The 26282-nt window shown below is 40.9% G+C and overlaps 3 protein-coding genes across 4 annotated transcripts in view; all 3 read left to right on the top strand.

Annotated features, from left to right (window-relative positions):
- The first annotated feature begins 779 nt into the window (after nucleotides 1-779).
- Nucleotides 780-6090, top strand: snrpa1 (small nuclear ribonucleoprotein polypeptide A'). Its single transcript, XM_088641168.1, has 9 exons — nucleotides 780-1005; nucleotides 1874-2021; nucleotides 2166-2244; nucleotides 2415-2461; nucleotides 3760-3862; nucleotides 4166-4245; nucleotides 4585-4660; nucleotides 4872-4965; nucleotides 5540-6090. Exons 1-9 carry the CDS (start codon nucleotides 924-926, stop codon nucleotides 5614-5616), a joined length of 786 nt encoding a protein of 261 aa, XP_088497294.1. The 5' UTR covers nucleotides 780-923; the 3' UTR covers nucleotides 5617-6090.
- Nucleotides 6091-8043: 1953 nt separating this feature from the next.
- LOC148659187 (selenoprotein S-like) lies at nucleotides 8044-12203 on the top strand. Of its 2 annotated transcripts, none has more exons than XM_088641167.1 (6): nucleotides 8044-8238; nucleotides 9384-9509; nucleotides 9865-9971; nucleotides 10170-10259; nucleotides 10368-10434; nucleotides 10970-12203. In XM_088641167.1, exons 1-6 carry the CDS (start codon nucleotides 8157-8159, stop codon nucleotides 11053-11055), a joined length of 558 nt encoding a protein of 185 aa, XP_088497293.1. In that variant the 5' UTR covers nucleotides 8044-8156; the 3' UTR covers nucleotides 11056-12203. The 2 variants fall into 2 exon arrangements, with proteins under 2 accessions (XP_088497293.1, XP_088497292.1); XM_088641166.1 differs by having other exon boundaries at nucleotides 10365-10434.
- Nucleotides 12204-13207: 1004 nt separating this feature from the next.
- Nucleotides 13208-26282, top strand: part of chsy1 (chondroitin sulfate synthase 1) — a 55186-nt gene continuing 42111 nt past the window's right edge. Inside the window, exons 1-2 of the mRNA XM_088641165.1 lie at nucleotides 13208-13925; nucleotides 16643-17138. Of these exons, the coding sequence (XP_088497291.1) occupies nucleotides 13612-13925; nucleotides 16643-17138 (810 nt within the window). The 5' untranslated portion in view covers nucleotides 13208-13611. The remainder of the gene's footprint in view (nucleotides 13926-16642; nucleotides 17139-26282) is intronic.

The raw sequence follows: 26282 nt of genomic DNA, 5'->3' as shown, positions 1-26282 counted from the left end.
CTCCCCTACACCACCACCAGTGTGCACCCCCACCTGGATGATGCAACGGCAGCCATAGTGCCCCAGAACACTCACCACACATTGGCTATCAGTGGGGAGGAGACCAGAGTAATGAAGTCAATCATAGATGGGGATTATTAGGAGGCCATGATTGACAAAGGCTATAGGGAGATTTGGCCAGGACACCAGAGTAACACCCCTACGCCTTTCTAGAAATGCCCTGGGATTTTTAATGACCAGAGAGAGTCGGGACCTCAGTTTTATGTCTCATTCGAAGGACAGCGTCGTTTGTTATACAGTACACTGTCCATGTCACTACTGGGGCATTAGGACCCACACAAACTGCAGGGTGAGTGGCCCATACTGGCTCCACTAACACCTCTTCCAGCAGCAACCTTAGCTTTCCCAGAAGGTCTCACATCCAGGTACTGGCCAGGCTCACACCTGCATCGTTTCAGTGGGTTACCAGTTGGGAGTTGCACAGTAATATAGCTGATATAGTGCAGGGATGAGTAGCATCTGTATTTTTATCAGTATGTCTTAATAAACATAATGTTATCATAAATGTTTTATATACTTTTAAAAACAATAAATGATAAAAATATCGTTTCGCATTTTCTGTAGACTCTCTATAATTTAGTAATTTTTTTACTACGCACTACAGGTTTGCTTTCAGGCCCTGGATTATGAGCCCTACCAAAATGGCCTCTCATTTCTCATACGGAAACATCCGGGGTTGGTTGGGTTAACCGCTCTAATGTGTTTATCTCTATGGTTCGAGACTGGCTACTGCTGCATGCTGGGAAATAAATACCGAGCCAGTTAGCGGCGTGCTAGGGGAAAGATTTTCTTGAGGGAGCTTTAGTTGTGGTTGTTTAAATTTTATTTGTAACCTTCTTTAAGAACGAAATCTATCTGTTGCTATGGTGAAGTTGTCGGCAGAGTTGATCGAACAGGCGGCTCAGTATACAAACCCTGTTCGCGACAGAGAATTGGACCTTCGAGGTACGTTGCGGGCCGCAGGATGGGTAAAGCGGTAAACTTAACAAAGGCCGCGGAAGATATTGAACCGAGTTAAATAATATTTTGTGATTTTGTATATCATCACTTGCAATTTAAAATCCGATGTGTCGAGCACTTAACCTTTCAAGGCGGAACGTTTTGTTTTTAATCGTTTCTTGCGAAATATTTGATCACAAATGTACCGATTTAAATAAGCGTAATAACTCGTACGTGGCATGTAATAATTTTACTGTTTTTGTGTGAAAACAGTAGAACGTGCACGTGCATTGCAGTAAGGTTTTCTTTGTTAAAGTTTTCATTGTTATGCGACAGTATTGATAAAAGGCAAGTTCAGAAGTCCTTGACGGGTTTCTGCAGCTATTTTAAATGTAGCCGTGTTCAATACTAGGGTGCTGCTAGGGTATCAAATCATGTTAAATACGAGATATGCAACTATTGTTTTTTAGATGCATACAGTTATTAGTTTATAAATTTTTCAAGGATGAGGAGTGAGATACATCTATAAACTAATGATTCAGCGACAAATAACTAGAGTTGAGTCTGAAAAAAACATTTTGTTTTTCATTCGTTGAAAGGAGACCTAGGCAGATTGGTGCGCCTTGATTGTGGCTGAGATTCTTGTTTTCAGTGGCCGATAAGTACGATTACAGAGATGAACTCTGGTCAGTGTCCATCTTCATTGTGCAGTCTGATGGTTTTTTTACTTGACAGACCTACCATGCTAGACATTCTCCTCGTGACACTTTTCTGACCGGCCATGAAGGGTTAAGAGTGGTGGTTAAGCAGCAGTACTAGAGTATTGTGGTATTTGTCCCCGTTTGTTGTTCTCATCCCAATTTCTCATGTTCAGGTTATAAAATCCCTGTCCTGGAAAACCTGGGAGCCACATTGGATCAGTTTGACACTATAGATTTCTCTGACAATGAAATCAGGAAGCTAGATGGCTTTCCCTTGCTGAAAAGAATAAAAACGCTGTTGATGAATAACAACAGGATATGGTGAGCATAACTGGAACTGTTATTCATTAATAATTGTACACTGCATAAAGAGTATTTTCCTGTAAATTTGAGTTAATTGGCTTTAATTGCATGGGCCTCATTGTTGGTTTAATCTTGTAAGCTTGTGCTTTTTGTGTTTTCTAGCCGAATCGGTGAAGGTCTTGAACAGTCTCTTCCAAATTTGAGAGAATTAGTCCTCACAAGTAATAACATCCAGGAGCTGGTAAGCTATTTTTTTTTGTATGGCCTTTCTTATTTACACATGCAGAAAGATTTTAAACTGTGGTGTTATGTGTTGACTCGCATGCATCCCAGTGTTAATGTGGATTTCCAAGTGTGCCTTTTTAAAAATAAAAAAAACTTCTACTAAATATGTGTTTATTTTTTCCCTAGGGGGATTTGGATCCTCTTGCATCGGTAAAGAGCCTAACCTTACTGAGGTATATTTTTTTTTTTGGCTTCCTCTAAAATGAATTAACTCTTGTTGTGGTCATACTCTTATCTGAAATTGAAATTCATTGGGAAATTTTGTTTGGTATTAAGTGTAACAGTAAAACTATAATCATTAACAGAGAGCTGAACTAAATGAATAAGGATATGGGTCCTGTCTTCTCTTGTCATTCATCTTAATTAAAACCTTACTTCCTGCAGCAGTACTGCAAATTGTTAAGTAATACAGGAAGGCTCCACAGCCGAAAAGTTGTTTCTTTTCTTCTATTTTCAGCATGGTATAAATTTCTACTTGTTCCAAGTAATACAAGTCTACAACCTGAAGAGAAAAATACCTTCTGATAGAAAGATTTCTGTTCTGTAATATATTGCAGGAAGGAATGCTAGTTTTGTTATACACATGGAGTCCAATTTTTTTAACCCAGGCTGGAATTTTTGCATATGACGTAAATGCTTTTCTGTCAGTACCTGTCATGAGCCCGTCATTCATTGATCTTTCATTAATTTGCTGAATGCTACTAGTGATCTGTGGAAGCTGAAAGTGATTTTGTCTATGAATGTGGTGTGCATGATTTGGCAATAGAGACCGCATTTCCACTCAGTCACTAACTATTGTTTTTGGTTGATTCTTGAGCCTTTAAACAGATTCTTACTTTTACTCCAGAGTTGTTTGAGCTCTGGCTGGGGTTCTGGATATATTTTTTACCAGCCACAATTCAGGTCTTTTTAGTATGGTTATAGAAAATAAATTGACATCTGTGTGATTGTCTTTCGTTTTTCTGTTGGGAAAACAGAAGTCAGACCGCATAGCTTAAAGGGAATATTGAGATGGAATTAACATGATAAATATAAAAAACACAGAAATCAGTTTTCTCTACTTTCTCTGTTAGGATGTTTGCTTTTTCACTGTAGTTCTGTCAGTGTATAAACTCTCATTAGTCATTAAAATGTCAGTACCTAAACATTTTGTTTTTGGAGATTTTGCAACTTTTTCTTGTCAAACTTTTTGTTGTTGTAAGGAAATGCTCCACAGTTCCACAGAAAGATACAATATCCTGAACCCAAACTATATTATCAAGAAGGTATCGATTGGTGTATCATTCTGTTTAACATGCATCAGCCTGTAAATACAAGTTTTTGGTGTAAAACACATACTTTTCAACCTTTTAATTTCAAATTAATTTGAAATAAAATTGAATTTGGCTTGCTTTTTCCAAAACTTTGTAGTTCACATCTGTAAATTGAATTATCTGTCAACTGTAAACTAACCTCATACTTATTTTTTCAGCCTTTTAAGGAATCCAGTAACCAACAAAAAACATTACAGGCTGTATGTGATCAACAAGATACCACAGATACGAGTGCTGGACTTCCAGAAGGTGAAACTGAAGGTAAATTCTGACCTTATTAAGGAAAGGGGGTTCGGACAAATGAGTCTTTAAAGTTCTGTGCAGAATCAAGGAAACTTCTCAGTGCATGTATAATATTTCATTTTAATCTACATCAATTTTACAAGACATAACGGCTTGTTTTTTTTTTCTAGTCTTGGTGACATTACTGGGGAAATACACTATGGCAAGGCAGAAATGGGAAATTGTACTTTTAGGGAAAGCTGAAAGGATTTGTTTACGGTTCTCTTACACGTTTTGTCAAGTGGAAACTGTTTACATTAACTGTGTGATGTATCGCCTTAGGAGCGTCAGGAGGCGGAGAAAATGTTCAAAGGCAAACGGGGTGCACAGCTTGCAAAGGATATTGCCAAGAGAACAAAAACGTAAGATGAAAGCACTTGATCTAGCACTGACCTTCAGAAACACTGGAACCTGGCTGATAGTTGCACAGTCGCCCATATGTCCGTTAACTTTTCCTGGGCATTCACTAGGAAAAACAACCACTATTTCTTTAACTACATAAATTCTCAGTTTTGGGTCTTGGAGTAAGTCTGATGGTTTTCAGTGTTTCTGAGGAGAGCTGTTTCAAGAAGTACCCGACTGTATCAGTATATTGACAAAGAAAAGATACTACACTGATGTTGTTCAAACTTAGTGTTAAGGGCTGCGAGAAGCTATACAGTGGCAAGGAGTGTGTGTGACACTTAGCTTTTGTGTTGTAGGTTCACTCCTGGTGCAGCCCTCCAAGCTGAAAAGAAGAAAACCGGGCCATCCCCAGCAGATGTCGAAGCTATTAAGGTAACCCTAGACTCTTGTATGGTCAGAACAGGTATTTGTAATGCTTGTGCTATTTGCAGCAAACTCTTTATCTTAACACCTAAGAGCACAGGCATGTCTTTTCCGTCTTTGCTTAATTTTTTACTTACTGTTTACTGTTTTTGTATTGTATTTGTAAGTTGTCATTACTGTGACATGCTTTCATGTTGTGGGTTCTCCTGTCAATCTACAGAATGCCATAGCAAATGCCACATCTCTGGCTGAAGTGGAGAGGTTGAATGGACTACTGCAGTCGGGACAGATTCCAGGCAGGGATAAGAAGCAAGGTTAGTGTGGCACAAAGCACATATGAGGTGCTATATAGAGATTTTTTCTAGGAAATGTTTTTTTTGGTCAATGTTCTGTTGCTTGAATGTATCTTGGGTGGGATCAAATTGAATCCGTCCCAGTATATTGATGAGACTTGATAATCACACCCCACTAATAACCATGCAAACTGTAAAACCCACCTGTTGCTGTTGAAATGTTTGGAGACAGATACGTTGGGGCTGAATGGATGTTAGCTGGTAGGTGAATGGTTGACAGCTGATGATTTCAAGTGGATGCAGTCTTAATTGGAACAGTTTGCAAAAGACATTTGAAGAAAAGTCTGGCTCTGGCTCAGGGTAAAATCCAAGGCCTTTTGCCCCGAGCCTTGGGTTTTGTCTGTGCTGTAATTCAGGGGTGTGACAATTCACCCTCAATGCTTTTCTGGATTGTGTTTGAACAAGGTCCTTCATTACTTAACACAGTTTATTTGAATGACCTAAAATATCAGCTTTTTTATACAGTTCTTTTAAAGAATTTCAGTCTTCTGGTCTGGACGTGAACACTTGTGATCAGTTGCCATACTTGTTTTAGGGCCAGCAGGTGAGGAGGAGGAGCAAGAGGAGGAAGACGAGCAAATGGATGAAGACATTCCTGTTAATGGGTCATAGTACATTTTATTTAAATATAAGGCACCCAAAACTATGGGTGAAAGTGCCCAACTGTAGATTTATTTTTTATACCTTTTCATGAAAATGTGTCCACTTTGTGAAAGACTACACAACTTGTTTAAAATGTTGGGGTTGTAAATCAGTTAATGCTTAATCTTGTGAAGTGCTTCTGATCCTGACCAGGTTTTGTGTTTATAATTTCAGACCATTAAGAATAAGGGGCTTAGTAGTTAAACTCTTGATGTAAAAGAAATGTACAGTTAAGGTCATGTGTGTAAATGTCCAAATGGGGCTTGTTAAGTCATGTTCATGTTGGCAGTATCTTTAAATAAAGTGTATGATTGAACAAAATGTTGCCCTACATTTGTTAAAGATGCATTTCTCATTTACTGTGTAAACCATGACATGAAAAATTCTTGTATGTTTGCTTGCTTTTGTTTACAGTGAAATAAAGATGTAATTTTATGATAACAATGATGCTTTGCAGACTCTTTGCATTGTATTTCACTAAGCAGTTCGGTTCAGATGAACAGTAATTCAAATCAAACTTTACATATGGTTATTAACAATGTGTTGGTATACATTACCAAATATTTCTAAAACGTTACAAGATCATAGCTAGAGTTGCCAAACTTTTGGGCAGCAGTATGGAACAGTAGTTCTGGAGTGGACATATGGTGGGTTCAAGTTGGATGCTCAACACTGTTGTTGCACTTCAAGTTATTCCTCTAAAATACTCAGTTCTATAAATTGATGCAAATATAAATCGGGTTGGACAAACAAAATTGGCCAGATATATGTGAATAAAGCCAGAGTACAATTTTTAACTACACATTAAGAAGAGAAGCATTGTAGTTTTAAATAGGTTTCTAAATGCAGTGACCCCATCCAACTTGGTAAGGGCTGGATAAGTAAGAGATCACTTTATTGGCCATATACAGTTTCTTGCATTAGGAATTTGTCTTTTAACATACCCCAACTTGCTCTCCATGAGACACAGGCAGGGAGAGAGAGGTTTGGGGTCAGAGCACAGGATCAGCCATTTATACACCACCCCTGGAGAAGTTGGGGTTAAGGGCCTTGCTCAGGGGCCTAACGGAGTAGGATTCCTCTGCCAGCTGCAGGATTTGAACCGGCAACCTTCCAGCCACAGGCACAGATCCTTGGCCACAGTGCCACCGCTCTGCCCTGTAAATATACAGTGATGTGAAAATGAAAATTCACCCTGTTGAGATTCCATGATTTTACATATTAAGACATATCTCACCTTCACCTAGTCCTCACCAAGTCCTGGTAGTAGATAAATCTTACTTCATGTGACAACACACAACTTTTTGTCATTATTAACAAAAAAATCAGCCAACACTCAGTAGCCTTAAAAAAGTAAGAGCACTCTATGACTTAGTAACATATGGAACCCCCTTTAAGCAGCAATAACTTGAAGTTAACGTATCTCAGTTAAGATATCTTTGCTGACTGCACTATCTTTCTTACACCCGAAGAAGGCTCCACAGCTGAAATGTTGTTTTCTTTCTTCTCTTTTCAGCATGGAATGTACCTATTAGTTGTTCCTTTGTTTCCTGTAAGATTTTATCAGTCTCTCACAATACCTGGGATACGTTCTGTTCCACTCCTTATGAAACGTACAGAACTATGGAATTGAACAAGTAAGGGTTTATTCCATGCTGAAAGGAGAAGAAATGAAACAATGTTTTTGAAGAAAAGAAAAACATGTTTCCTTCATGTTTTCTTCAAAAACATTGTTTCCTTTCTTCTCTTTTCAGCATGGAATAAACCCTTACTTGTTCCTTTGCAGCCTATGCATGCTGACATAGCTCCCTACTTGCACTATGGAGTTTACTGTGTTCTTTACTAATACTGAAGGCAAACCTCAGCCCACCTTTATATTTAGTGATTTAAGGCTCTAGAGTTGTTAAATTGTCTTCATTAAATCTTTATTAATTAGGATGTCTTATTTATCAATTTGTATTACTCATTTGTAGTGGTGTTCCTTGTTTATATTTGTGAATCATTAATATTCAGATACCTTATGGACATTATCAGGGCATACCAGTGTGTAGACAAAGGAACACTCAAACATTAAGAAAGCTATGGAAATATAAGAAGTGCTATGTGCTATCTTTAAATGTGCTGTTTTTTGTGCTATCTTTAAGTCCCTTTGCTTTTGTAGTAATGTGTATTGCTAATTGCCGATGTTCTGTTATATAAAAAAAATGTCAAAAATATTAATGAATATGGATGAAGTTGAATAAAAGAGAACTACTACAAAGACCATATTTTCTATTTGGTATTTTCTAATACCACATTGCGATGACGAAACATTTCCACTGGTGGGCGGTGTCTGTGACATCACATCCTTCTCTGCTGCTGTCTAGCCGCCTGCCGCTGCTCCACGTCACCCATCGCTGTGATTGGTGGAGCGGGCTGAGGAGGAACTGGATAACAAGCGTGGCGGAAACGGGCAGCCTGCTGTTATAAAGAAGCGTTTTGTTTTGTTTTTATCTGTGCTTGTGGTGAAAATGGAAGTGGATGAGTCGACTACTGAGATCAAAACTGAGACACCTCTCGAAAACCAGGACCTTAGTTTCCTACAGCAGAGTTGTGAGTTTTAAAACCGCTTTGATAATCTTTCCAGAAAGTACTATTGCGTTACTTTTTAGTAGTAGTACTGTTATAATGGTCAAGCTACACATCAGCATGACAGGATGTTATGCCCAATAACGATTAAATTATTGCAGACTGTTGATCTCGTTTAACCGAGTTGTCATGTTAAGAAGCCACAGCCATTTTGTTCTCAAGGTTTGGTACAGTTTACTGAATGATCCTGCTAACTGCGCAACAGTGATTCGGAATCGTGCAAGTATGCACCTGACACTCCGTTCTCAAGCAATACACCAGTTAACTAAATTTAGGAAACTAATAATCCGAAACGGTATACTTTGGCTTTGTGTAGTATGTTGAACTACTTTCACACGCGAGTAAAAATCATGCACTTTCACTATTCGTTAATCTTGTACTTCAAGGAAATGAAGTTTTCTACCAAAAACCGACTCTCACGGAGACCACCTCTTTTCTAAGCCAGGACAGCTGAAATCAAACACGGGAACTGCTTTGTATTGTATTTTCAAAACTGTCTGTATGGAGTAAAAATGGGAATATTAAAAGCCTGTCTTCAGGTGAACAGATCTGCTATAAGCAGGCAAGGAGTTGTGAAATGAACTTCAACAAACCACATGAAGGCAAAGTTATATTCTGCAGATCATTATAAGTCATTTACATTTCTTAGGGACTTCAACTTGTCAAGAAGTAGATCATCCCTGGTAAGGGTTGTGGTAAACAGGGCATCTATCTTGGAGTTTTAGGGCTGAAGGGAGGAGTATATACTGGAAAGGATGTTAGTCCATTGCAGAAAGTACACAATCACTCAGGGATAATCTCCCATTATCATTTTTGGAAGGTGGGTGGAATTGTACCTGGCAAAACCCATGTTAACATGGGGAGATGATGCAAACTCTGAATGAAAGAATTGAGCCCTAGAGCTTAGATGCAGCAGCACGAATTATCATGCCACCATACTTTTCTAAGCAGATCATAGAGGTCCTCTTTAATTTTTTACTTAACGTATTTCTTGGAATACTTCTGAATAGTTCAGAATTGCCTTCAGTGTTAATCTGTTTGGCATAATTCTTGATTGAATTTGAAGCTGTACATTTAACCTGCAGCTTTCTGTGTGTCTGTCTTTGCAGTGGGAGCTCTTCTTTCTGATTATGGCTGGTGCCTGCTGTTCGGGTGTGTTGCTCTTTACCTGCTTGTCCAGCAGCTGAGTAAGAGAAGAGCAGAACGGCATGGATCAGGTCCCGGAGATGTTCACGGTCAGTGTACAGGCCTGCTGGATTATTACAGAACCGTAGACCCAAACGGGCCCATAAGAGTTCTAACCCTTTTTTGTCCAGTGTATTGCCTTATGATATCATTCAAGGTTAAGGGATGACTTGTGCTGAATACATTCTGCGAACAGCAGTGAAGATTATTGCGGTGTTTGGTGTCTTTTCCTTTTCTGTTTTTTTTGTTTTTGTTTTTGAGTGTCTAGTTTGTGTTTGTTGTTTTATTTTCCCTTTTGGCTGGTGCCTGAGCTGCACGTGTCTCTTTTTTGCACCGTACCTCTTAAACGGGTCATCCTGAAACTTGAGAGCTGTTCTGAAGTTGCCCGTGTTCATGTTTGAAAAGATCCTTCGGCTGTGGTGGAGCGCCAGGCAGCTTTAGAAGCCGCCCGTCGAAGGATGCAGGAGCAGCTGGATTCTAAAGCGGAGCAATACAAAGAGAAACAAAAGCAGGTGTGTACTGTGTGGACCTGTTTAGTGTTCTATTAACCGTTTGATGGGGGTGGTGTTAAAACATCACCCGCAAGCATTCAGCCTTCATATGCCAAATTAAAAATAAGAAGCTGACAGTTGGGAAAACTATTAGTATCCCAGTGCTGAAAAGAGCAGATCTTGCACTGCTGACTGCTGATCCTGTGTTTTCCTCCTTAGCTTGAGGAAGAGAAGAGAAGGCAGAAGATCGAGATGTGGGAGAGCATGCAGGAAGGGAGGAGTTACAAGGGCAACCCCAAGCTTGTGCATGTGAGCAGTCGTTCCAAGCAACATATTTCATCGAATATGTATGTTGTCAGCCTAGATGCACTGGTCAAGCTAAAAGTAACCTTTTTTTTAAAAAATATTCTGCAGCAGAACACAGAGGAAGCCAGCTCGACAACAGTTTTAAAACCCAAAACCAAGAAGCCACTTCGAGATAGTGGTGCGTACGATCGGCCTCTTTCTCATGCAACGCGTCCTGTGCTTGGACGTGCTCTTGGAATTTTTCTAGACAGCCTTTTCAAAGTCTCATTTTTAAGATGTGGGTGCAGTTTCTTAATTTTTTTAAAAGACAAAACTGGACAAACTATGTCTTAACAGAACTGTATCGGGGAAAGGGGAAGAAAAAATTGAAATAAAATTGGATAGTCAACATAGGGGAACATTGTACATTTTGCATACTGAATATTCTATATGACTTAAACTAGCTGCTGTGATCCATGTTTTATGCAGTATTTTCTAAATGTAAGAGATCAGGCATCTTGTAAGCAACAAGGCAAAGTGTTGCTGACAGTCTATTAATACTCAATGTTGTATTTTTTGCGAGTACTAATGTACTTCCCTGTACTTGTAAGCAACCAGAGGCAACTTGTAAAATAATTGCACTCCTTGTGAAACCTCTTCACAAATGGCTTGATGAAGGTGCTCTTCTGATTGCAGCTTCAGCCGAGATTCTAACGGTCTGTGTCATTTTTCAGGGTTCAACGCTCTAACGGGTGAGGGGGGAGGGTCCTGTACCTGGAGACCTGGCCGGAGGGGACCCTCTGCTGGAGGATGAGGTTAAAGCAGGTCAGGGTGACACTGCTGCAGTGACCTCTGACCCTGCTCCAAGAGCATGCACAGATCTGCTGAAAGCTGGCAATATTCATGAAGTCTTACAAGCGGCTGTTCCTCTCCACCCCAACCCCCCCCCCACTCCAACTCAGTTTGGTTTTAGCGTAGCAGTGACTTATGGAAACCCATCCATATCTTTATTACTGGGCACAAAAAAAGCTTCATCTGTCCTTGTGTACGGGGTGTTGTAAAAAAAAAAAAAAACACCTGCAGGTGCAATGCAGTTTCCAGGAAACACTGTGCAATTTAATGGAAATGAGATGCAGGTGAATTGGATACCAGGTACTGATTATGCCGGGCGACAAAGTAACCATTTTTCTTAGTACTCCGTCTTAATCTATGTTGTTGTCCTAGACAGCAGCACGCAGTATTTAGCCATCAGCTGTTGTAAATACTGATAAAATGTCAACTGTAAAAGGTGATACTGCTACTTAGGACTAAATCCCTATGTTTTTTTATTCAGCTCTGTCTGAGCAGAACGTTGGATGGAACGAGTCCGCTGTGCTTCTGAGATCGACGGCTTTTAATGATGTCACCCTTGTAAATGGCAGAGCTGCCAAAGGGGGTGACTGATGAGTTTCAGGAGAATGTGTGTGTTTGTGGGTTTTTTCCCCTCTTGTAGTGCTTTATTCTGTGAAGGCTGGCATAGCCAGGTACATTACAGCTCAGTCTCCTAGTCTTGGACCCAAACTCAATTGTAAAAAGTTTCAGACTTTTCTATCTCCGTTTGCTACAAAATGCATTACCAAGCTAAGGGAGTTTGTAATGAACACAATTGCTTACCCACATCATAATTTGGCTGAGTGATGTATTGTTTCCTTTTTGAAGCTTCAATTGAATATGCATTATAAAAACTGCAAAAGTGGTTGCAAAGAGGAAATTGGCATTTTGTTTAGCAAAAGTTGAACTGCTTCCCAACCACCATTTTTAAGTATTTAATGGAATATTAAATAAGTACCATGTGGTCTTCGCTTCAGAATTAAAATTGTGTGATTAAGACAAGGGGAAGTCTGGTGTGAAAATTAAGTTTTGTGTTCAACATTATACAGTGAATCCGTGCTTTTTTTCTGTAAATAAAAATGTGACATGCACATACAACTTTGTTTTTGTTTGTGTCTTGGTTCTGGGGTTGTGTATTATTGTGTATGGCTACAGTTAGGATTTTGACTTGAGTAATGTAAAGACCCAAAGTCCAGTCACTACTCTGAGAGATGTATTTTCCTTCAAGTGGGCAAAAACAGAGATTTTATTGGAAACAAATATGTATGCGTGGAAGCAAATACACATTTATTGTATTTTGTTTGTACTTACATGTGCAGTTTCATTTTTTGAGTAGCTTCACTGGAATTGCCTTTGTAACAGAATTCATACGATTTAACTTAAGTATTGCACAGTAGTTTGATTTTCACATAACAGGCTGGATAGCAACACATTTTCAGAAATTTTTTAAAGAAGGGTTTCTTGATATGGAGTTATGAAAGCTACAGATGTGAAACTGAACCTTGTGTGTAATTTTAACAGAAGTGGCTGTTGCATTATTCCATGCTTCCACTAGAGTGTGCAAGATTGTCGGGAACTGAAGTTCTTTCAGTTCATTGATGAAGTTCATACAATAGCTGCCAGGACTGAGTGAGGAGCTGGTAGTTTTGTATTTCGAGATATATGAAGAAAGATTGGGACACATCCAATAATCGAGCCACTGTCCATATTGTTGTACTTTGATGCTGTGCTTTTATTTTTCTGATGTCAGTGCAAAGATGCATTTTCAGTAATGTTAAAACTTTTCTTATCTTTATGAAAAGTTGAACAAAACTGTGACTGCATGACATCAATGTTGGCTGAAGTTCGGAGAGCAGCTTATTGATTATGCAACTCAATGGATAATAACTTGGCACTCTTATATGTCATAATTGTTTTCATATGATCAAGTACATTGTAACACTTTCGTGTATCTTTTTTTCTTATTCGTGTTCTGCAGCATTAAAATTAGGTAGCTAGAAACTTAAGAAATATCACTGTAGTTATCAGTTTTTTTGAGGTCTTAAAAAGTTAGTGCAATTTAACGCGTATCATCACTTTTTAACCAATCAGCCTTTCGCTACGGTAGCCCATCAGGACATACTGTCCGCTTAAGCCGCCTTGCTCCGAGGGGTTCGAACAGACTCACAATGGCGAGATAGACGGTGGGATGGAGGAGCTTCGCTTACAGCAAGGAAGGCACGGCGGACTTAGATAATGATCTATTAACAGGAAACCTCAGAAATCTTAATGATAAGAGGAGTAACATGAAACGGACGGTGTAACTACAAGCTGTAGGTGTGACGGGCCGTGTTGCTACGTATGCAGCAGCAGCAAGGGGGAAGAAGCGCTAAGAGGAGATCTCTATCATGAGAGAGAGAGATCGGAGCATTGTGGAGGTGCTGCAATTTTGCAATTAAAGGTGGCCGTAACAGACGCTGTGTGCAGCACGAATAGCGGTGGGACCGAGTTGGCGACGGTTTAGGGAATGGCAGGTCGAAGCCGCCGAATATGGTTCAGCGTTCTTCTGGGGCTGGTCGTCGGGTTCACGCTGGCTTCCAGACTGATTTTGCCGAGGGCCACGGAGTTGAAGAAAGCTGGTCAGAAGCGCAGGGCAAGCTCCGGCGGCTGCGGGTTTCGCGGGGGTCTGAGGAGAGACTACAACGGCATGCTGGTGTGGCAACCCCAAGATAAAGGATCCCAGGCGACGGTGAAGCCGGTGCCGAGATCCAGCGACTTTCTGTTCGTCGGCGTGATGACCGCGCAGAAGTATTTGGACAACCGAGCAGTAGCGGCTTACAGGTATGTGTAGCCGCCAGGACTCTCTGCCCCTTGTGTAACTTAACTGCTCTCCCCTGCTTCGAATTCCTTAATTCTTTAATTAGTATCCCTGTGCAGAAAAGACCGTCTTCATTTGCTTACACATATTTTGCTTGGGTTTGTGTATTGATCTCAGATCAGTTGGTCACTGCAGGTGATGGCTTCGTTGCTTGTGTTGTGTCACCGGGGTATGCCGTTTAACATCAATATTCACCTGTTTTGCACAACATAGACTTTGAGTGAATTGACCAGTGTTCCTGTAGGTATGTGAATCGATCACCCAAGAGAAATTCAGTAAACCAGTTAACGCTACAGCGTCTTTAAAATGTTCCGTATGCAAAAAGAGCGATGTATACATATGACACAAATGACATATCTGTACGTCATTTTAATATTCCAGTGTACCTGGCTATGGCTGCCTTACTCTGAATTTAAAATGTTTTAATGATGCTTCACGAAAATTAAAAAAGCGAGGACCTTGTTGTGTACAGAGAAGAAGTATACCCGTCATAACGGGGTGTCCCAGGTAAAGAAACAGCGCGTCTCGATGAGGATTTTAAATCGAAAAACTCTTAAGTATTTTTCTGCGTGAAACACTAAAACACTAAAGTGGATTGAAATACCTAACAGTTTTTTTTAAAAAGACGTTCTTCAGGCGTACTTTCCGGAAGCGTTAATTATAGTATTGGCGTGAAATTCTATACATGTAACGGCAAAATCTCTATTCCTGTTACACATCTATATTTTTGGAAGGGGGGAGCGCTGGTGCGTTTTTTTTGAGGAAATTCTGCCCTTGCTGTTTCCATGAATTCGACTTCAGGAATGTAAAAACTGCACTCTCCAGATTGTCTAGTTTTCAATGGCATAAGTGAAACAGGGATAACATTGTTCAAATGCCTTCCGTGAAGGGCAGAATTTACAGCGTTAGTCAAGAATCGCACGTCTCGCAGGAACGGCTGTCTAGCCCCCTCTATTCTATACAACACAGACCTACCTGACAGCCAAAATAGACGCTTCCCGTGATTTAAGCAAAAAAAAATATTAAAATGATGGTGTGTAACGCTGCAAGAAAACAAGGACTATTTAGGTTAAACCTATAAGGGCTATAAGTAAGCAGCATGTCAAGTCAGACACTTCATTTAAAATTCTCCTCTAAAATGTTTTGGGTGTGATTATGTGCCCATAATTATCACAGTTGGGTTTAATATTGAAACAGAAAAGGTTGGCAACTATAAGATATTAAGATGACTTGGCTAGCATGTGGTGTTGTAGAACAGGGCTAAGAAAAAAACAGACTTTTCCAAGTCTAGAGGTCGAAATTAAGGATTGGACTGAAAAATTTTGAACAGAACCAAGAGGCATTTCGTTTCATGAATTCAGTCATGTGAAAGATCGTTCTAATTATTTCAAAGACAAAGAATTAGCAAGGTTAAATATTTGCAGAACCATACCAAGAACGTTTTTATTTTACAGGATTTCGATTAAATGGGCAGAGTGCTGTGCATAATGTGTTTAAGTAGTTGTCTCTTTTTCATGTTCAGTTTTATGAGAAACCAAAAAAACTGAAGATGTTACATTTCCTGTGTCACATTCAGTGATTTGACAGATAAGGAAGAATGGAGTTCTTGTTCTGTGGCCAAAACCCATTTCAAGTCATGCAGCTGGTAGATCTCTTCGCCCAACCACTCTGCTAGATCCCCAGTCTGATTTTCTTCATCCTCTGCCATTGAAGCACCAAACTGAGCTTCCATTTTTATTGCACCCTCATTTAGGAGGTAAAGGGCCCTGTGAAAAGTATGCTTCCTGAACTTAACTGACTTGCTCTTGTATATAGGAGGGACACGCGCTTTCCTGGCTTCTGTTTTGGCGTGTGCAAACAAGGATATGAAAATGGTATTAAGTGTCACAGCCGCTCTCCTTTTATAAGACTGACACCTTCGAGTCAGACTTCGCGTTGATTGTTTTTAGATTTCAGATTATTAAATGTAAGCCGCTGAGCACGACAAACAAGATAACCGCCGGGTCTCACCCGCGGAAAAGAGCTGGATTCTACCTGGGGTCATTGCAGTTTTAGTAAGGTCAGTGCAGACATGACAGCCGATACCTGGGAACCGTCATTAAGACGGCACTGTATCTTTGGGTGCAGCCATGGCCCAATGTTGGAACTCTTGGAACAAAAATGAGGTCTTCCAATGAGGACCTACTGTAGCCCGATCAGGCCAGGAGGTGTGTGCTCCACACAGCCCAGTCCTATCCTGCACTTCTTGCAGGGTTTCCTTCAGTCGGGGATGCGTTGAGGGTCACAGTATGTGAAATTGAGCCGCATGTTCCACAGCTGGCAGTAGCTTTGAGACCTGGAGGATTGTTCTGACCAGAGAAAGTGTTGGCGTTCTGTCTCCTGCTCATCCAACCAACCACAACGTCGCCCACTCCTGCGAGTATCTATTCATTTGAGTGGGACTTCCTGGTGTTTTGGTTGGCAATCGTGTTACCTCATTCTGTGAAACTGTCTGAAACGTATATGACGTTTTGGGCGGTTGTGCTTTTACGATGAAAGAGTTGGCTTTCAATTTTTTTCTAGGTCCTCAAACCGCTTGAGGATTATAACCAAACGCCCGATCTAATGTGCAGAATTTTTATGGAGGGTTGCACGATTCATATATGCACTGTTTCTTTTCTTGTGCGTTTGCATCCTGAAGGACCTGGGCTCAGACCATACCTGGCAAGGTGGAGTTCTTCTCCAGCGAGGGCTCGGACACCTCCATCCCCATCCCCATCGTGCCGCTGCGGAACGTGGACGACTCGTACCCGCCCCAGAAGAAGTCCTTCATGATGCTCAAGTACATGCACGACCACTACCTCAACCAGTACGAGTGGTTCATGCGGGCCGACGACGACGTCTACATCAAGAGCGACCGGCTGGAGAGCTTCCTGCGCAGCCTCAACAGCAGCGAGGCCATCTTCCTGGGGCAGACGGGCATGGGCGCCCGAGACGAGCTGGGCAAGCTGGCCCTGGAGCCCGGCGAGAACTTCTGCATGGGCGGCCCCGGGGTGATCATGAGCCGCGAGGTGCTGCGCCGCATGGTGCCCCACATCCGGGAGTGCCTGCGGGAGATGTACACCACCCACGAGGACGTGGAGGTGGGCCGCTGCGTGCGCCGCTTCGCCGGCGTGCAGTGCGTCTGGTCCTACGAGGTAAGCGAGACGGAACGACCGACTCCTCGTTGCCTTTCAGGCGGGTCGCAGGTTTCGTTCACATGGGCACGAAGTTTCTGCTGACCTGGGTCAGTGCAGCAGTGCTGGTGTTCCCAGTTCGAGATCTGGGCATCGCTGTTGGGTAAGGGCCGGGCCATTGCTAGGCCTTTCATGCGTGTTTGGCAGATCATGGTTCTGGACCTCTCTGTTGATTAGTCATGAAATTGAATGACCTTGTTTCACTAAACGCCTAAGTTGGAGGGGTTACTTGGGGGTTCGTGAAAAGGATCTTCATGTATTCTGGAAGAAAGAAACTGATTTTATTTTATCTAAAATGACTCACGTTTTCACCCATGTATACAGCTGGGTGATTTTAATGAGGCCGTTTGGGAGAAGTACCTTGCTCAAGGGTTCGAATCCCAAGTGCATCACCTCGGGGTTCGAACTCACAACCTGCCAGGTATGAGTCCAGAACCCTAACGGCTGCCCATGATTTTATTTATACACTTTTATTTTTATTATACACAAATACCATTGTGACAGGGCTAATAATGTGTGACAATGTTGCGTTTGTGTTGTGGTGACATTTCGAATCTCTCGCCTTAATTTGGAGGTGAAATAAGGTATCCAGGGTTGGTAAACCTGCCTCTTTCTTGATTCTGTGGTTCTGATGAACTCACTTAAAGAAAACAGCACAAACTGAAAACTGTCACCCAGAGTAACTCTCAGCTGTTCCCGTCTGACGCTCTGGTTCAGCGAGTCCTCTGTACACTGCTGTCTTCAGGACAGCTCAACTTCAGTGGTACTTTAGTCCCTAGGAGCCATATTCATCTTGTTTTCCTTGAACCCCAAGCTCCCAGTTAACTAAATAATTCAGTTGTCTGAGTAGGATATGATTTCACAATTGCAGGCCCTTTATGGAAAAGTGGAAAAGTTTTAAAAGATGTTAAAGGTTCAAGGGTGTCTTAACCTTCAAAATATTTGTAGACCGGGAGGGAATCAATGTGAAGTGGCTGAGTGGAGCACTCAGTCATTCACTGGAGGACTTAACAAACCTTTGGCTCTATAAGTGATCCCATGAATTTGACAGTTAAGAAGCTAAATCGCCAGGATCCACTTTAAGTCATTCTGACACAGTAATCTGTAATGTTTTTAATGGTGCTCAGTTTATTCTAAACTCCCTAAATGTTTTCTGTTTATGTGCGTTCAGTCATTGCAGGGTTTCTGGAAAGCTGTGTGGCCAGCACTTGAGGAGAAGCTCAAATTGCCTTGTTAATTCTTAAATAAGGTTCTTTGTAGCTACAGACACTAGTTGTTCTTCTGCACACTCAAGTGATACATTAAATATTTGGAACATGTTTTGTTGGCCTTCTGCTCCAAAGGCAGAAACAACAACAAAAAATAAATCTCGGTTAAAGGGCTTACTCTGAAACAAAATCTTAATCCTACCTCTGATCAATGTGTTACATGAACAAGCAGAATATACACTAAATGTACTGGGCTGTAGGAAGAGGAATGTTTATCTGGAAGGATATTTTCCCTTATGTACATGTAGTCTGCTTCAGCTTTCTCATTCTAGTCTGTTGTTTTCTAAAGTTAACTCTACAGAAGGCCATATTGGTAGTGCTGTAGCGAAGTGCACTTTTGGACACTATGAATTGCTGCTTTTCTTTCCCACAAAATGGGGACAGTTTTTTGTAATGGTCTTGGCTTTTACAGTTTGTTTTGTATGGCATGAACAACATCATGTCATCATAGCAAGCACAATGAACTAGGGCAGTGCTGCCTGGAATGTGACTTGGGCATGTGCTGTTTTCCTCTGTAAAGAATGCTCTGATAATAGGGGGAACGCATTTTTAGTTTTCCATTGTCAGGTTGTGAGGTAATGAACACGTTCGATTTGGCTGTATAAACCCACCTTACATACCCCTGAGCAAGCTGTTCATTATCCATTAAAGAAGCGAGTAACTGCACAGGTTCTTCTGGATTTGGAGCATAGTGGGTTTCTGACTGAGGGAGTGAAGAGTCCCTTGAGACTTACATGAGTTCGCGTGTTGATAGGAGCCCACGGTGTTAGCACTTGGGTGCGTTAGTTTTTCGGTTGATTTCTCACATGTGAGCTTACATTTTTATGACTAATATGTAAACTTCAAGTTAAAGGGTAACAGCTTATTTTAAATCTAAGCAAATGTTCCTTGGCCAGATAGTGGCTAAAGCTGATTGGTAATCTAGACAAATCTAAACCAGCCATCAGCCTTGTGGTTCACCAGTTACTCGGGTCATCAACTCTTGAAGTCTTACAGACAATGGAAGGGACCCCTCTGCAATCAGACAGCCCTGTGTTTTGAGACTTGGGGACAAAAAATGTAACCATGAATTAACTGGAGACCTTGCATATTTAGATGTGATCCACACAGTGCAGAGACGCAAAATGTGCATTTTTAACTGCTTTTATGTTTCTGGAAAGACTGGTTAGATGGAGAAATGGATCGATGACAACTATCAAAGCCAGCTCCCCGATCACGTTTGGCAGGTAGCGTTAGGAAGAGGAGGTATTTTTGGTCTTTATTACAGGCTGTGGTTTAGATCTCTGCCTTGTAATGGGAGCCGAGGAGAGCTTTGAACTGCATTCATCGAGTTTTAATTACATCAGAAAAGCTTGTTTATTGCTGTCTGCAAAACACAAACAACCTGAAATCTGATTCTTGTTTCTTTTCGGGTCGCGCATGCTTTGATCCCAGAGCGTGCAGCTCGACTGTTTGGGTTTTCCCTTCTGTGTTGTGTTTAACGTTTCCAGTGAAATGATAGCAGGGCGGCACACCCCAAAGCCGCCTGGAAAGAAAAGGGCTAGCCTAATTTTAGTTGCCTCGAAATCAAATAAAACATGTGAGTGAAAGGAGTATAAATGAAAGAGCTGGGCAGAACTGTCTGAAATTAGCTGATGAGGAATGCTGAATATCGAAATGCGGGCCAGATGTTTAGGATTATGGTGAAGTGGGGGCTCTGTACAGCACGATGTGTTTAAAATTACTCAACACCAAGCTGGTAGTTAGTGCGAATAGATGACATGAGGGAGACATAAAGCCCAGTACTTAAATCTGTTTGCATATATGAAAGGACAACATGTTTAACCTTGAAATCCCAGTGATGAATAGCTTCCTTATGAATTCTTGGGATGTAAATTTGTGACAAAGCCTTCAGAGGCCAGAGCGAAGGGGTGCAATTACTGCCTGCAGACTAGACTCACTGAGGGCACTAAATGACACCAGGGCCGTCCCGTTTTTTTTTTCTCGTGAGGTCATGAACACTTCTGTCCCGGCTCACGGGAGTAAGAACCGATCTCTTGTGGAAACAATTGAGGGATTGTTGCATCGTCTGAGGGGTCTTCCGTCTGAGATTCCTGTTCCTGAGGACAGAATTTTCAAAACAGTTTACATGGGTTTTTTAAACCGTCTATTGAGCTGCCAAGAAGGGTGACTTCCTATTGGATATCAAAGTCAGTTTTTATATTAGGGGAGCTGCCTGTCACACAGAATCAAAGAACTGTTAGAAGTGTTACATTGTGTGAGCTTCAGTATATGCAGTCTACTGTTGGCAGTGACTGTACTACCTGTATAGCTCCTTCTTTCAACAAGCATCTCTTCATGAATGGTTATGTTGAAGTAATAATACATATATTTCTTCTTGTTATGTCCTTGTATACATTTATAGATGTGTGATTGAAAAATTGAACTGTAAGCAGTTAGTTTTTGGATATCCCCAGTATAATGTCTTTATTTTTCCTTTTGTAAATTGAGTTTTCAACACCTCTACCTTCGCCAGGCTCCAGCTGACGCAGACATTTGCCATAGAAACCATGACAACCTCAGAGAGGTTCACTGTAAAAGTGCCAGATAAAGAAATTGCTGTCATGTTTGGACCAATTCTCTCCCATTAAATACATGTGAAAACACAAAATACCTAGCTGAAACTTTAAGTCAGCAGCAATAAGAAACGGAAAGGATATTTTCGTGTCTCTCGTGTAAGAGTAGCGATCTGCTGTCATGGAGATGGGCTTCAAAACCGTCTCCTGGGCGACTCAGTGCAACACTGACCATCCTTCAAAGATAGCTTTCGAGTGTTGATTCAAGGTGAAAGACAATGTGGTCCTCTCAAGAAGTGGCAGCCATCTTTTCCATATAGTGCACGAAGCTCTACAAACTGCTGCGCCTACAGCCCCTGAATATCTTACTAGACCTGTTGCGAAATCAAAGGTCACATGCTTGAGCGTAGCCAAGGGCAAGAACATTTGTCAATCACAACCCTAACAAAGCAAGTCGAACCTGCTTTGTGCCGTATGAGTTTGCTACTGAAGTTGGGAATTTTCTCAAAAATGCTTTTCTCACTTCCAGTATATTCCAAGTGCCAGATGCTGGAGCTGCAAGCCCTAGTTTAGATTTGTGTTTCTACACTGGGATTCCTTCTTTTGAGCAGTGCTGACATCCATCTACAGTATGCTGCCATGGCTTTGAAATGCAAACAGTTCCTGGTTTATCAGTTTACCTTGCTGTAATAATTCACGTGAGCTTGGATTCTACTAAATGGGAAAAAGTCCCTTGGTCTTTGCGATATTGTTATTCTTTGAATGATATTGTATGGTAGTGATGGGGGTGGGTATCATTTATCCTTTTCACAGCTTTTGTGCTACCAGGTGTCAGTGATAAAATCAATAAATTATTACCTCTGCAGTTTCTGCTACAACACATCTCATGTGTGTCACGAAGAAATGCTCTATTTTCTTGGGTTTTGTATGTTAAAGTTCACTTCCTGAATGGTGATTTTGCATCGTGATCGTCCATGGGTTTTGGATTCCATTTTCTTATCAAATCATCTTAATGTGTTTTGGAACAAAAGCTGAATTTCCCTTGTGCCGCCCTGCTTAATACAGAAAGTGGGTGGAGGAATTATCCCTTCTGCATTTTGGCATTCTGAAACGATAGGCACGAATCTGTGTCCACTTGTTTTTAGTTTCTTTCAAAGGACAGGATGAAAACCCTGTAGAGGGGACCTATAGAGTTGAACACTTTTTTTTTGTTCTGAGCAGGGAAGCTTGTGGTGGAACGAGAGTACAACAGTGTCTCTGTGCTGTACTTGCTATGTAGATGACTACTTGAATGAACAGGACATTGATATCACTGGGCTAAAGAACACCAAGTATAATTTAATAATCTCATTGATCATACAATTCAGAAGCCAGTTTGCTGTCAAGGCTTACAGTTTCATCTTCTTGGCTTTCTTGTACATTTCTTAATTGGAGAACAGGTAACACAATAGGGAGTTCTAATGCTCAAATATTCATTTAAAATGTTCTGCTTTCTACAGTCAGTTAAAAAGAGTTCCCATCTGTGAAATACTGCAACGTAGATGTTCAGCTTTTTTTTCCATCCGCTGTTTTCCAAGTATGAAAGATTTACAGTTGGTCTGGAATACGCCACTGAATTTTAAACCCGTAACTGCAAACCACTGTAAATACTGTACTGACGTGCAGTCGGAAATGACTTAGCCTTGACTTTTCATTTAGCAGTGTTCAGCCTCAATCCTTTTTCATTAGGCAAATACATTTTACTAGTATTATTTTCAGCCTTTGGTTTATTTTTGAGAGTGAGCCCAGGACTCCAGAAGCCATATGCAGTGGCTACATGCGTGTCCTGCAACTCTTGCAAAGAAATCATGCAGTGATGTGAGTAATATCATCTGTATGGCTTCATGCTTTCATCCCAAAACAAACATTACAGGAAAGAAAAATAGGCAAAGTGATTCATTCTTTTTTGACAGTGACTGTATTAGCATTGAACATAGTGTTGCTCACCAGGCACCAAATGATAGCGGAACTGTGTTGAAGTGAAAATGTTCGGTTTTGTGAACGTCAAGCTGGGAGCTGTGCTGAGGAAGATGCCTTAGGTTCCAGTCCTGATCGAGAGAGTAAAAAAAAACAACACAAATTAATCATTCGAATATTGAAAAGAATTTTTAAGTAGACTTGCTGAGGGAGGTGGGGAAACTGAGATCATTTTCTTTCTTTTGAGACAGCCATGTATGTGGCTGACCTCAGCGTATTTTGAGATATCCTGTGGCTTGTACTGAAATGACTGTTATACTGTTTCTTTTGATTACACCATGGAAGAGTGCTAAAATTAGACCAAAAACAAACAAACAAATGTTTACCTGTAGCATTTAATGTATAAATAAATGCAAACATGAGAACGCTAAAGACCACATTTATTTATGGCATTAATGTCCAATCTAAAGCCTTTTTTAGTACTTTGGAAGAGAAGGCTCTGTGAGTTCCAGCTCCGTTTCGGCTAGCGGTGTTAATCTTGTCACTACAAGATAAAAAGCTTTCCATATTTCCCTCTGCAAACCTAGAGGGTGGGCTGTGAATGTTGTCAGTCCCCCCTGAGAGAAGTATTTTTGTCTGTGTAATATAGACTGAGCCTGTATCTTTGCCCTCAGCACTTATGTCATATCTTAAGTATTTTATCTTCGGAAATCACTTGTCATTTGTTTGTAGTTATGAGCAATGTGAAAACCCTAGCTTTGCCCTTTGCTATTTATATAGCAGTCACTATTGGCCTCTGATTCTTCCATTTATCTCTTTATTGCATGCTTGCATTTGATGAGAGCTTTCTGACAAAACCGCTGCACCTTCATTGAACACTCCATATCCTCAATCCTACAATCATGGAATCTATCAACAGTTGGTTTGGGTGTGCATTTCTGGATTGTGCAGACCTAAATTAATACTGCATCAGGCTTGAGCAGACAGTTGTTACAATATTAACTTTGTGCCATTTCATAAAGGTCTGAATTTCATCTCATATCTGCAGGCGCCCAGCATTAATACTGACATTTCCTCACTGCTATATCCAAAGTCCTCTTTCTCTGCTTTTGTTACTGGTTTTCAGGATTGAAAAGGCTAACTATTAAATTTGATTAGATGTTGGCTCTCGTTTCCCTGTGTCAGTAACTAAAAGCAAATATGGCCAATTTCTTCCCCCCACTTACAGAATCCTGCAGTCGGCACGGTTTCAGCGATACAAGTAATTGATTCTTGTTCACAGAGAGCTGTAATTGAGCTAAACAAGATGCATTGCTAGCTGCCCCCAGCAGAGTCACTGTCTCTCTGGCAAGAGTTTCCCCCTGACATTAATAAATGCTCGCTGTGTAAGTGAGCAAAAAAATGTATTTTTATCCAAATCACAAGCATCTGCTGTTTCCTATCATGAACCCACAGCTTATTTGTAATTTCTTTTGAGTACTTGTACGTTTTTTCTGCCAGATAGGGTTTGAGTTTCCTGCTATGCTACACTGTATGTGTCTACTGCTTGGGACAAGAAAGCCTTTGTGTTAAATCCACAGTAACCCTTTCTTCTGCACACTGCTGTCTCTCCTTCCTCATTCAATTTGTACTTATTACTCTTGTTTCATATAGCCTTTTGCACACCAGTGATCTTTAATCCAGTTAATATTTTCATAAAGATACTTAAAATAATATCCCCAAAAAAACTTTTTGAAAGTGTTGTTTGTTGAAGGATTTCCCTTTTTCAGTCAATCCAGGAAGTGCAAGACTGAGATGTGTTTTCACAAGCTGATGGCAGCTCAGGCTGACGGACCTTCACTAGCATGCCACACCACAGTCCTTGAGGAGAAATTGAATGCTAACTGGTGCAGCTGTGCAGCGTTCTTAGCATCTCCTGAAGCTACCAGAGCTGTGTTCCTCTGTTTTAGATTTAGCTTGTATTTCTCTAATTATTGATATTTCTACAATAGAATTGTGTGCTCATTGCCATTGAAATATGTGTTTTTTTCCCACCCAGGTTAGTAGTCCTGCCTAAGGGTGGCATGATGTTTGTCTTTGTGCTGACTTGGATGGGAATCCTAGAGGTTCTGTTCTGATGCCCTTGGATAGTGTGACCTGCCCCCGTGCTTCAGAGGATAATTATTCAGTTAACAAGTCTTCACAGATTAAGCAGCAATCTCTTTGTCTTAATGAGAGAAGAGTCTGGGAGATGGGATTGATGTGCCTGCCTTAATAAAACTTTAATGAAATCCGTAGGTTTTATATATTGGTGCTGACATGTGGGAGCTCAGATGACCGGATTGGTTAAGGCATGTTGATTCGAATGGTTCACTACGAAGAAGCAATATTGTGAGTATGGGACCAGGTGTTAATACAGTTAACATTTAACAGGATGGAGGGATTCACACCACTGGAATGAGGTTATTTTAATCAGTAACAAGGCTTACAAAATACCCTGGGTGGGAAGTATCAGCACAGACTTTTGATTTGTCTAGACCTTAAAGGCCCTGAATAAAGCACAAGAGTTTTCATTTGAGTGTGAGTGGGCGCTCCTTCTCTTGTGAAAGAGACATGCACTGTTTTAGTGGCCCCATCTCCTTCCTGCACAGCAGCACAGGACATAATTTGTCTCCAAGGTTCTGAAGTTTGCTTTTCTGCAGCCACTGCCTTGCGTGATCTTTTCTTCCATAGTATGACCGAGCCGGCAGCGGATCCAATCACAAATCCAGCGGTAGACTCCTAACTTCCAAACCCCAGAGCACGTTGGCTGTTAGAGAACAAAGTATTAGGTCTGGTGGACATTGAAGGCAATAAAAGAACATGGTGAGAAAGTCTTGGTTGTATCATTTCCTGGGCAACGGTGTCTTTTTTCTTCTTCTTGGCTCTCTTCAACCCACTTTATTTTTCTTTTCAGTTTGACGGTATTTAGCTGTGAATAAGATCACTTTTGCAGTTTTAAAAGTGTTTGTGAATCTTCACAGGCTCTCCAGGAATCAAGAAGAACATGTTTAATTCTTGCTCCACCTTTCTCTTAATCCACATAATTGTTTGTTTTCCTATAGAAGGAAGTACTCAAATTTTTTGTTTTGTTTAGGCTGAATTGACAGCATTCACAGTACCAATATAAATAACGCAACTTGTCTTTCAGTAATCCTAAAAACTCACTTTCAGAATCGGACACATTTTTTCCCCCTAGAAGCTTGACATGAGTCATTTGCAGCATGGAATGGCGATTGAACATAGTTTACAGAATTGTCATTTCCTCATACCCTCTTAAGTACTCTGGGTAATTAAATGTTAAGAGG

This window comes from Lepisosteus platostomus, chromosome 7, assembly GCF_059453375.1.
Source record: "Lepisosteus platostomus isolate fLepPlt1 chromosome 7, fLepPlt1.hap1, whole genome shotgun sequence".
NCBI lineage: Eukaryota > Metazoa > Chordata > Actinopteri > Semionotiformes > Lepisosteidae > Lepisosteus > Lepisosteus platostomus.
Note: the sequence above shows the minus strand (reverse complement) of the source record. Positions and strands in the feature narration are given on the sequence as shown.

Bases quoted from the DNA above. Each gene is read 5' to 3' on its own strand.
- snrpa1 (XM_088641168.1), top strand. From the start codon at position 924: ATGGTGAAGTTGTCGGCAGAGTTGATCGAACAGGCGGCTCAGTATACA. The intron at 2,022-2,165 runs GTGAGCATAACT...TGTGTTTTCTAG, and splicing joins ATGAATAACAACAGGATATG to CCGAATCGGTGAAGGTCTTG. The intron at 4,246-4,584 runs GTAAGATGAAAG...TTTGTGTTGTAG, and splicing joins ATTGCCAAGAGAACAAAAAC to GTTCACTCCTGGTGCAGCCC.